Source organism: Varanus komodoensis, unplaced genomic scaffold (assembly GCF_004798865.1).
Source record: "Varanus komodoensis strain SLA01 unplaced genomic scaffold, ASM479886v1 scaffold54, whole genome shotgun sequence".
Classification (NCBI taxonomy): domain Eukaryota; kingdom Metazoa; phylum Chordata; class Lepidosauria; order Squamata; family Varanidae; genus Varanus; species Varanus komodoensis.
Window position 1 is genome coordinate 425561 of NW_025336142.1, and position 12174 is coordinate 437734.

General features: G+C 58.1%; 1 protein-coding gene across 1 annotated transcript in view; it reads right to left on the reverse strand.

The window, feature by feature from the left end:
• The window catches only part of FGFR3 (fibroblast growth factor receptor 3), a 30144-nt gene that overhangs the window by 14833 nt on the left and 3137 nt on the right, over nt 1-12174 (reverse strand). The window contains exons 4-6 of the mRNA XM_044448232.1: nt 12138-12162; nt 1709-1972; nt 170-229 (exon numbers count right to left, since the gene is read on the reverse strand). Of these exons, the coding sequence (XP_044304167.1) occupies nt 170-229; nt 1709-1972; nt 12138-12162 (349 nt within the window). The remainder of the gene's footprint in view (nt 1-169; nt 230-1708; nt 1973-12137; nt 12163-12174) is intronic.

Genomic DNA, 12174 nt, shown 5'->3' on the forward strand with positions numbered 1-12174 from the left:
AGTTCTGGCTCCGCTTTAGCGAGCAGGAAGCTCAGTGTTAAAGGCAACCAGCCGGAATCCACGAGGCCCCCACACCAGTGCCCCGTACTGCGGCCAGTTCCAGCCCTGCTGGTCCAGCCACATTTCACGCTGAGGGTGAGACCGTGTGCCCCCAACCCGAGGCATTTACCTCCATTTTCGGAATCGTCGTCATCATCATCCTCTTCATCATCGCCTGATGAAGGTGATTCTTAGAGAAGAGAGAAATGGAGTTATACTTTCTGGAATTAAAGATCTGGACTCCTTCTTTTTCATTGACTGCAGTGCATTTTCTTCGCCAGTGCAGGTGGACTGGCATGAATTTGGCAGCCATTATTTGAACCCAGGTCTGGCCGCATCCTGCTTTCCTTTCTGTGCCTGGCACACGACGAGTCGTCCTCCGACACGCCATCCCCTGAGCCCCCGCCTCCTCCTCCCGGGCTGGGGCCTCCAGTCCCCTCGCCACCTCCTCCGCCTCGTTCCTGTAGGTGCACCAGCCGTTGTGCAGATGGCGAGGGGGGCATGCCTGGCCCCACACGCCCTTCTCACATGCAGGATGTGGGCACATCACCCCTTGCCAGCCCAGTGCATGCCCTGTGCCCAGCGCAAGACACCCTCTGGGCGAGCCGTGATCCGCCCCAACACGCTGCTCCCCTTCGGGGCCTGGCGGCCACCCCACCCACAGGGACAAGACGCTGCTCGTCGGCAGGGACCTGAGGCGACTGGGCTGTGAGACTGGGCTCAGGGAGGTACAGGCAGAGACACCGAGGGACAAGGAAACGTCTTACAGGCAGTACATTCCACACACCAAGAAGAGCCCCTCAGGGCGGGTGTTCAAGGATAGGCCGAACACGCACATGGCAGGCATGTCCTGAGTGGAGCTGGCTGGAGCTGGGGTCAGACTAGATGGCCTGGGAGGCCCCTTCCGACTCGCTCTGTTTCCATGTCTCTATTTTGACTTTCTCCATTAGTATAAAAACCCACGCCATCTTTCTGCTTTGCATCTCTCGCTGTAACACAGCAAACGCCTAAAGATGCAGGCAGACGACCAGGAGAGCTTGCATGCAGAGGCAGCCCCAGAGCCCTGGGCTGGGTTTCCCAGTAAGAGCAGGGCGAGGGGACTCTCTCTGCTGCCCCCACCGTAGAAAAGCCGAGCGCCACGCAGGGGCTGCGCTGCAGCAGGGAAGCGGCTGCAGGCGGGGCAGAGCCCGTGCCCATGCACAGAGGTCGCGGCTTGCCCACGGCTGATCACCGCCCAGCCCGACACACATAATTGCTGGAATTACAACTTTACAGTGCCAAGAGCTCCCCCTAAAAATTATATTGTCACTTTAACGAACAGCCACAGAGAGTGCGAAATTCATAACCACTCTTCCAGCCAAGCATTCAACCGGGGGGGGGCGAGGGGGGGTAAAATTAATCCAACCTAAAACGCAAGCAAATCAAATTAAAAACCCGGCCTGGCAAGGACTGCTCTCTTGGGGCCGATGCCAAATGGCGCTCCAGCAACCCGTGGCGAATCCGGAGTGCGGCTCACCCTCGGCACAAACCTGGCCTCTAGCACAGTGCGAGGCGCACGCTCGTTCCCACGCGGAGGGAAGCGCCGCTGCTTCTGCGCGGCTGGCCGAGACCGAGCGCGGCCTGGAGGACCCGCTGGGGGAGGCAAGACAAGGAGCCCCCCCGCACTCACCCGTGACTCGCACGGAGAAGCTCCCGAGCACCTCCGCCGAGTGCCCCGGCCCACAGCTGTACTGGCCCGAGTCGTTGTGCGACACGTTGGCAATCCTCAGGACCTTCGGGCCAATTTGGGTTCGGTTGGTGGGCGAAATCCCACCGCCATCTTTATACCAGATGACGGACCCAGCGGAGCCCGGGGGGCTACACAGAAGTTCCAGGGTATCGCCACTCCCGACCACCAGTTCTTCCAGGAAAGCCGTTTTATCCCATACATAATCTGCGAGAGAGAAGCGTATTACGAATGCCAGAGAAAAAGGCCTGGATCATTAGGAATCCTGCCCGATGAGCAACAAGAAAAGAACATGCCGCATGCCGAGGGGTGAGTGGCCGGGGGCCAGCCCGCTCCCTGCGCACCCGATGGCCGTCCTTGCCCTCCGCCCCCGCGCCCGCTGCCCCGTTCACTTGCTCACGTTCACAAGCTCGGTGCCCCCGCTTTGCTTTCTTCCTTGCTCCTTTTTAGGCATCAAAACGGCACACCTGCTTCTGAGGGCTCTCCGCTTCCTCCACACGTGCCCTTGTGTGCCCTTCAGTGGCCTGTTTCCTCCTATATTTGGCCCTGCGGCCGGATTGGTGGGTTGGCTGAGCAGTGGAGCCTGGGAAGTGCACCAGAGGCGTCTGAGCAGTGGGGGCTGCATGCCCCCCGCTAAGGCAGCAGAGCCGCTCCTGCCCTGCACTCGGGCCCTCCCTAGTCGCAGCAGGGGCTGAGCAGGGGCCGTGGAGGCTGCTGGTCCTCAGCGCCATCTTCTGATGCGAGCAGTTCCCGCAAGCTGGCGTGCCGGTGCCAATGCCGGCAGGCAGCTGTCTTGCGCCCCCTGTCCTGGCAGAGCCCTGCAGGACCCGTCTGTCTGCCTCGCCACTCCTCTTCTGGTGGCCAGGAAAATGGGGCCACGCTGGGCTTCTGGGCTCCCCAGAGGACATGCTCCATTGCAACAGGGTGCTAGCAGTCTCTCCAGGAGCATTTTCCCCCGGGGGGAACAGGTCAGCTGGGGCTGCACCGCCCGGTGGGAGGCATGGGCTGCCGACTTGGGAACCGGCTACTTTGGCGTGTTCGCTGCCACACAGGGAAGCCCACGGCTTAGTGGCAAAGCTCGTGTCGCTCATGGGGTTGCCACAAGAAAGAACCACCTTGGTGGCCAGGCTGGGAACGGTTTCTGGCTGAGCCCCTGGAGAGCCGTTCTGAGTCAGAGAAGGGGGCCCTGAGCGAAACGCAACTCTGGTCCCAGCACGACTGAGGCAGCCTCCCGCACGGCCCGCGATTCTCCGTCTTCCCTCACCACCATTCTTCCTTTTCTATCGCGCTTTGCCGATTCTAGGCCTGGGGACAGACTAGTTCACAAATGACTTTGTTGGTTATTCTCACCTCATGCAAACCCTTCTGGAAGCCCTTTCAGTCGAGAGTGGGGCAAACACGTCTCAGACGAAGACGGACTGGTGCCCCCTCTGCCACTTGGCTCGACTGCCTTGAATCACATTCCTTGCTCCAAAATTCCTACTCCTCCCCAGCCGGCACACGCCCCGGGGGCAGACACAAGGCGAGCCCCCCTGGACCGCGTGCACCCAAATGCCGCCTGCTGTCCGGAGGGACCCCATTTCCAGAAGCCGGCGTTGCCAGGGCCAGAACCACCCTGGGGCCTATTTTGGGCACACGTGGTCTCTCTCCGCACCTCATCACACCACCGGTGCCGAGACCCACTTCGCTTTTGGCCGGTCACGTGCCGCTCCCCTCTGCTGCCGCTCTGTTGCGGAAAGGCCGGCATCCGTGACCGACACGACACGGGCAGGCCGCCGGCGAGGCGGACGCCCCACCCAGGCACACAGCCTGCCTCTTCCCTGGCACCTGCCACAGCCAGCATCCCCCCCGGCACCCCTGCGGGGGCCGCCCTCCTTCCCCCGGACTGCGCTGCCCCTTCTCCACGTGTGCTGCCCCACACCCCTCGGATGGGAGGCGCTTGGCAGCCCGTGGCTGCGCAGCAAAACGCCACGTCCTGGAGGCCGGCAACTTTCTGCCGCATGATGAAAAAGCCCGAGAGCGACAAACAGAAGGGACACGAGGGACCGAGCTCGGCCCACCAGGCCGTTTTTCCCCGAACGGGTGAAAAAGATGGACAGCAAGTGCCGCTTCCGAGGCCTCGAGGCCCCTCGCTCCCATCCCTGACTGCCTGCTTCCCCGGAGCTGCCGCCCTCGGAGTCGCAAGCGCAGCGACAAAGCGGCCAACCGAGGGAGGGAGCGCAGCTGCCCTCCCTGGCCAGAAAGAGCAACTGCCTTCTCAAGGTATGTGAGGCACACGGATAAAATACGGCCAGGCAATTTTGGGGAATGTAAACACGAGGCTCCAGAAGCACGAGAAGCCAAGACTCTCGCTTGCCCTTGTCCCTGCAATGTCCCTCATTTCCAAAGGACGTTTCGGGAATTCTCCTCGGACAGGACTTGGGGTACCCGGGCTTCCCCTTTGTATACAGCTGAAGGCATGCCGAGTGCCACCCCTCCGCGGCCTGCTATTTCGATGCAAATGGCATGGGTAGTTTTAAACTCCAAGCTTGTCTCAAATGACCTCTTTCCAGGGCACTGCCAAGGAAGAGGCTCAGTGCCGACTTAATTATACTCCCCGAGCTGGAATACCAACGCTTTCCCTACGATATTAGTCCGCCCACCGGCTGCGGCACCAAATCTTAATCACGTCTGATGCTGACGGGACGGAGACGCCCTGCATGAGAAAGCCGCTTGTGAGACGCTCACCGCCTGGCCCTAGCCTCACGCGCAGGCCTCGGCCTAGCCCGGCGTGCCATCCGAACACCGCCACTCACTTCCGCTTCCACAGTCGGAACGCAGGACTCCGGAGGCTCCGATTTGTCCCATGGGATCCACCTTCACATTCTAAACACGGGCAGGAATCGCAAAGAAAGTGGAGCCAAAGATCAGGCCATCCTTTCGCATGTCCCAGAATATTGCAGTTGGGGAAAGCTACCGAGAGCATCTTTACAGACTAACTTAAAAGGCTGACATAAAGTTTGCCTTGGCTGAGCCAAGTGTGTGGAGTCGTGGATTTTTCCAGAGGGTAACCAGCTAACCGATATTGCCAAACTATTGCTGTCAAATCTATTCCTTCTGATGTCAACTGGAAATTCTGCTCTGCACACAGCGGGACTGGAAGCCACCCATGAGTCAACCGTGGAAAGCGCGTCACACGCGACGTCTGAGACTTCCCAGCCTCAGCCCTGCTTGGTATTCGACAGGAGACTGAACAGTGATCTGTTTATGCCGAGCTGATGGCGTCCTTCCTAGGAACATGTTGATCTTTGCAAGGGTACCCGAGGGGCCTGTATCACCCATGCTTCCGCCAGCAGCCTGAAAGGCTTCAAAGCACGCTCAGCTCCTGCAAGGCCAAAGCGGGACTCCTGGCACGGATTACGGGGCTTAAATGAGCGATCGACAGTCACCCCCCCCCCCCGGTGCCCACCCATTACTGTCCTCAGAGCAACTAACTACCAAGTTTAGAATTTCTTATCCTGGAAGCTAAAACGGAGACCACCTGGGCTGCACAAACCGGCCAGGCTACCTGGAGGAGGCCGCAGCCCTGGCTGCCATCTCCCTGGATATGGGAGCAGATCTTCCCATTTTCCCTGCTTTGGAATTCTCCCTGCCTGCCCCCCCCCACCCCGTGCATTTTCTACAAGCCGAGACAGGCCGACATTTCCACCCCCGCGGATCTTCAGCGCTGGCTCAGACTGCGGTAATTCTCTGCACTTCCGTTGCATTTTCCGAAGGCAAACCCCTTGCTACAACCACTCCGGAGATTTCTCTTAGGCGCTCCCTGGTGCTGGAAGCGGCATGGAAGGACGGCACCGTCCCGAGGCAGAGGGCGGGCTTGGCTGCGCCACAGGGCGAGTCGGGCTCTCCCAAGCTGGCCGGCCCTGCTCCGCTGGACAAGGCAAAACAGGGACGGTTTAATCCGGTTACCTCTTACATTCAGCCACCCAGTTTACCTAAGGCTGTGCTCTTCTCGTATCTCAGGCCTGTTGTTTGCTTTTGATACGGCAAGGTTTTCCTGGTGACTAAAGACAAAGGTTATGAGGGCCACTTATAATGAGTATCAAATTCACCTCGTAAAACTGCTGTTGTCTCGGACAACTGCACCTCCCTGCTGTCTCCACAGCACCATAAACCAAAGAGTACTTCTTGCAGAGGGTGTAAGAAAACACAAGGCAAACAAAATTGCACACAAAGACTAAAAGAAGAAGTGTCGGGGAGCACCCGGCGGATGGCCACCGTCCAGCCAGAGGGGTGCTGGAGCGATGCGACATATGCAGCCGCTCGACCTGCAGTCTCGGGCTGTGTGCGACTGCAGGAACGTCTTAGTTAAGGAGGAAAACTGTGCAGGGAGACGAAGCAGGAAAATAATAGGCTGTGATCAGAGTTGTGCTGCTGTGAATTAAAAATATGTGGCCAGGCATTCTCAGTCTGCCCTGCCTTCCAAAGCCAGCTTGCACATTTCCCTTATTTTGCATAATTTATTCTGGTTTTGTTATGGGCAAAGGCTATGTAGAGCGTGTAATCCCCCCCACAACCAATGAAACTCTATTTCAGTCACTCTTGGGATTTTGAGGGTGCTTTTTTAATATTCTAATGTTCTTTCAAGCATATTCTGCCAACCATGAGGACTAGAAACTTGGGGAGCTTTTTCATTTTTAAAAGAAAGCCAAAGAAGCTCAGTACTGGATCAGCTATGATATTCCGCACTTCCCTGTGCATTTATCGTGATCCTTTCAGAAGACGGGGCGGAAAGAAGAGACACTGGTACATTAAGGGAAAACATGCACTCAAGTCGGACAGTGGGACGTTCCTCAAAACAGTGTCTCCCTATGCAGCAGAGTTTCTCCTTCCGTTCTGCTTGGCTATGTGTGGCTTGTTTGCTTTTTTAAAGCTACAGATTAATGCTACTTCTGTTCTTGTATTTTAACCTTATATAAACAAGTATTCCAGAGGCTCCCTTGGGCCCTCCAATTTCCCGAGGCCTCCTCCCCTTCTAGCATCAGTGGGGCCAGGCTGGTGTGGCGAACGCTCGTGCTCCTGCTCTCACTCACAAGTTTACTGAAGTGCTGAAAAAAGCCAGCCTCATTACTCACCGCTGCTAAATTACAGGGTGTCAACCACGGCCTGGGAAAGTGCCAGCCGAAGCATTATTTCGAAGGCGGCTTCTTCGAACAAGATGGGTCTACTTATCAGAATGGGGAAGAGCCGAGCAGGGCGAGTATCTGCGATGCAAGCAAAGTGCCGACTGCGATGAGGGACAAGAGCTGCTACCTGCTGGGAGACCCGCTAGGTCTCGGAACAGCCACGGGGTCCGGCTGCAGTCCAGCGCCAAGGGAGCCCCGGTCCGGAGAGCCACTCTCTCCACTGCCCCGCCATCGGGCCCTTTGCTGGCGCAGATCCCCTCCTCCAGCCGCTCTGCCCCAGGGCCCTCCACCCATCAGCCCCGTCACCTCCGGGGGCCCTTTTGGCCACCTCCGGGGCGCACCGCTGGCCCCACAGCTCCTCCCTCCACAGGCCTGTGCTGTGCCGTGCCAACCGGCAGAAGCCCAGCTGAGAGGCGCTGCTGCGCAGGCCGCCGGGGGCCCCTGCCCTCACACCTGCTGGCCGCAGGGCGGGAGCCCCACCGCCCACGGCAAAGGGGCGCCACAGCTACCCTGAGTCAGACTGAAGCAACTATTTGCGGTACTATGAAAATACTCTCTTCTTACAGACATGTGACACTACACTCACTACAGAAATTCAGCAAGCATTTCCATTTCTCAGGTTTCTGTTCTATGATGCATTTGAGCTTTTTGTACATCCTCAGCAGAAGTCAGCATCGCTCATGGCTTGTTGCAGTCTAACCGCGGCTCCATGGACCACCCTCTGCCAGGGTCCAGACCGAGCAAGAAGTCGTGGCTAATCGAAAAGAGAAGAAAGGCTTCCAACTCCTTTCTAACGGCCGTTGCAGCGAAGTTCCATCATGACAAACCATGGTTTATGGTGGACTTCTGCAGCCTAGCATCTTCCCAGCAGGTTCACTGGCTGGGGATTGTGGGAATTGTAGTTGAACACATCGGAATGGTGCTGGTGGGGGGAAGGTTATTTTCTTGGGGTGCCTGAACCGCACAGGCGCATCGTGCACTCAGAACGGCTCTTCCCAAAAGCAGTGGGAACAGGCGGCCACCCACGTGTTCCCCGCTGGTCCAAGACACCAGGGGTGCCATCCACAAGCCCCGGCCCCAGACTGCCCTTGGCAGAGAAGGGACACCCCCTCCCTGGCTCCCCCCAACTGCTTTGGCACCCAAATCAGGCCAGGGCAGTGTTCCTGGGGAGCGCCACGCCACGCCACCTTTGCACCTTCAGGCGCAGCGCTTTTCATCCAGATGCAACGTTCTTTCAAATGGTATTGTGCAGCGCTCTGCCAGCCTGAACAACAGCTCCAGTTTTGCTTCCTTCTAAACTTCTGAAGATCGCTGAAAGCTCATGACCAGGAGGCCGGCGTGCCACTGCAAGCATGCAGCTGAAAGTCCCTCCTCGCCCTTTCCCACCACTTGTCCTTCTTTCTACCGTCCGGTGCGCGTACCTGCAAACGACCAGCAGGGGCTTGGGATGCTTAAAAGGCAGGGGGTGAACTTCCCTGCACGGCAGGCCAATGGGATCCTTCCATGCAAGCAATTAAAAATAGTGGCTTTGGAACAGAACAGCTCCCGGAGGGCTTGAATGGGCCGCAGCTATTTTTGTCTGTCTGTTGTCTAACAACACAGTTAGCGCTACTTGACATTCACCAACCGTACCCAGTAATATCTTTATTTGAATACGAATGCAAATCGCGAGAGCTTTTTCATCCCGACGTCTATTCTGCGGCTGCTGAATAGAGTGACCACATGTCCAAGGTTCACTGACCCCCCCCCAATCATCTCCGCCATGGCGAGCGAATGACACACACGGCCAATTCTGCCTCGCCTCTCCACTTTCATTCATAAAAAAATTGACATTGTTCCTCGGGCAGTAGCGCTGAGGAAAAGGAGAGGAGGGGAGCTCAGCCCAGACGAGGCCCCCGGTGCTCTCGGCCTGGATTCTATTCAGCAGCCGCCCCGCCATCTGCCTTCTTCCTGCTCACCGCAGAACACCTCCCCGTAGAGATGTGAGCGGTTGTACCACCTCCACTAATAGCCAGCATTCATATTAGCAAACATACACATTCCACCAGAGTCCCTCCTTTCAATGCGTGTTTTGTGTAGCTGAGCAGAAGCACAACGCAGGAGCTGTTGCAACCCTCACAGCCTGTGTGGAGAATTAGATCACGGGGGAAAAATGCATCCAGCCTCTTGATGGAAAATAAGGCCCCGGACTGTTCAGAGCATGAGCTGCCGAGCAACAAGCCTCAGAAATGCCCCGCTGCCCCCCTCCCGCTCGGCCGGGAGAAGGGGTTTGCCGGAGGCCGGGCCGGCGGCGCCTGGAAGCGAAACACTCATGCAACGCTTTCTGTCTCTTTCATGCAAGGGATTCAACAGGCCCTTTTCCGAGAGGTGGCCTTGAGTGCTTTACTCACCCAAGTGAAGGGCTGCTTAGACATCACACGCTTATTTTAAAAAGGCCGCTGACCATCCTTCTGCCCCAAAACACACCGACGCCAAGATCCCTTTGTCGCCGAGTGGGGAGAAGTCCCACACGTGCTGCTGCGTGATATGAATCATGCGCAGCCTGTTGGGCTTCCCTTTCCAAAGGACTGAAGCTTCTCGTTGAGATTTCTGCCGGGGAGGAGCCGGAGCGATGCCAGCTTTTGACTGGTGCTACACCGCGCACTTAGGCAAATTTCTCAGAAAAAAATTGCATTTATTCCAGCAAAGCCTGCATCCTGGGGACAGCACTTTGCTGGAGCGGCACACCCAGGGGGCTGTCAGGATCCCCTCGTGTGACTCTCTGAAAGCCAGTCCTCTGTCAGGGTCCTTGCGCTAAACATGGCGCCTCACCTGCTCGCTGAGGGTGCACGCGAAAGGCACCTAATGCGTGGAGGCCCCCTTGGAGCGCATCAAACTGCAAGCGACTTGGCCAGCTGCTCTACTCTTGAGGAGGGGAAGACATGAGAGGCACGCTGGCCAGCAGGCTGCAGCTGCCTCCAAGCACTTGATCCAAGACATCTCCTTGGGCCGCCCACCTGAGCCGGCCAGAAAGTGGTGCCCCCTTTGTGGGCATCCCCTTCAGCAACTGAGGTCACCCTATTTCCAGTAGCAGCCGCTGCCGCCGCCCCCTGGGAGGGAGCAAGCAATGCTCACGTAACCCGTCCTGAAGCCAGCGCCACCTTTTGCGCCTGAATCAACCCGTGCAGAATTGCCGCATCCGGCACAAAAGCCTCCCAGAAAGGTGGCAACCTCGACACAGAGTTCAGTTGCCAGACAAGCAACCCCACACAACTGCAACCCTACAGAAGACAGCAAGGCGAAGTGGTACTTGAGAAACCGGGTTGTGCCTGTAAATTCCTGGAATGTTCCGCAACACACACTCCCACTTTTACTTTTATATGCACAATGCAGCTACCCGGATAATACCGCAGAGATGTCGCTTTGTTATTCAGTTAATTTCCTTATGGAAAAAAATGAGCCAGGCAATTTACACCAAGAACCCAGCTTCTCATCTGAATTATTTTTGAAAGCAAATCCATGTTCCTGGGTGAATTACAGAAATAACTGGAGTTGCAACAGCGGGCAGCAGGGGGACCCATCTGTCATTTTTCCTGGCAGACCTGTTTCTGCCCCATGCCATGAAAACCTGGTGTGGATAGAAATGTTTGAAAGAATACAATCCTGCCTGCGACGGGGGATCTTCTTGTTTTGCAAGGAAAGGAGCAGCAGGTTTTCCAGTGTTCCTGGGACTTACTTGAGGTTCTTCAGATACCAGCTAAGGATCAGCGAGAAGGCTGGTTTTCTACACTGACTCCAAACAGCCTCATGTGCAAATGAGCGCTCACCTTCTGACGATTAGAATAATGAAAGCTCCTAATGAGACCCTAATGAACATTCTCCCAGTATTCTCACAACTGAAGCAACATTCAGCTACCAGCCTGCAACTTTTAGAAAACAACCTCGAAATAAACGTAAGCAGCAGAAAACCGTTCATGTCAACACCCGTGTCTCCCTTATTTCAGAGTCTTGCTTCCCAAGAGCCCAAAAACAACTGTATCTTCCCCCTGGGTTTTCAAAGGACCTTAGGCTGAAAGATTCAGCACACATCCTGGCCCATGAGCTCAGAAAATGGGCTTGGATTAGACGGTCCTGCTTCTTTCAAGCCTGGATTTTAAAGTTTCAAAAGCAGATGCCATTTTTAAGGTAGGTGTTAAAGTCCATGTAACACAAATGGTTGTGTTCCCAAAGGCTACTGGTTCATGGAAGCCACGTGAGCGGCATGGTAACAGGCAGGCAGCCGTGTTCGCGTCCACAGCAGTCGTGTGCCGACTGCTGTCGTGACAGAGGCGAAGCGGCAACGTGGGGACGGCTTGTCTCCGGCCAGCGGCCGCTTGCTGTGGGAACACCAGGGCAGGCACGGCGGGAAGAGTGCCCGGGGCACAGCCGGGACAGCCCACTGGCAGTTTTCGCTTCTCCAGCCTGCCGGGGTGGAAGGCCTGGCTGTTCTTGCAGGCCGTTATTCCTAGGAAACGGCCTCCTCCAGACACGCACAAGACCCGGGAAGCGCGCAAGGAGAGAAGGGCGGGGCGGGGCAGCGCAGCGCCGCAGGGATGGGCGGGCAGTGGAGGGGGAGGCCGCGGCGGGGGGGGGGAGGCCGGGGCCACCTGGAAGGGCCGCGCGACCAGCTGAGGCCGGCCTTCTCTTCCAGCATCCACGTCCCGCATGGCTAGCAAACGCTTCTCGGCCACTCCACGCGCAGTGAAGTCCAGCTGCCCCGCTCGGCGGTACATTCAAGGCAGGCTGGGCGCCGGGGCTTCGCTTCCCCCGCCGCTTCTGCCCCAACAGCCTGGGGGCAGAGGACTGCTGGATCGGGCCCCGGGCGCCTCGGCCGTCGCTCTGGCCACAGGCAGCGCCCCGGCTGCCCACAGGATGCCACCAGCAGGGCAGCGTGTGGCAGCCGACCCCCGCCCGCACACTCACCCTCGCCCCCGCCTCCCCAGCCACGGGGGCCCGCGATCCTCCGGAGTGGGAGCCACGGCAGCCCCGCCACATGCCCGTGCCCCGTCCCGTCCCGTCCGAAGCCGGCCCCGGTGCCCGAGTCCCACGGCGCGGCTCCGCGCTGCTTCCCGGGTCCGCCCGCGCCCGCCCTCCGGGCAGCCCCTCGCCCCGCAGCCCGCCCTCGCCGGCCCGTGCCTCGCCCCCCGCCCGGCCGCGCCGAGAAGCCCCGGGGGCCGCCCCCCGCTTACCTGGCGGCGCGCGGGCCAGCCCGTCCTCGGCGTGCGG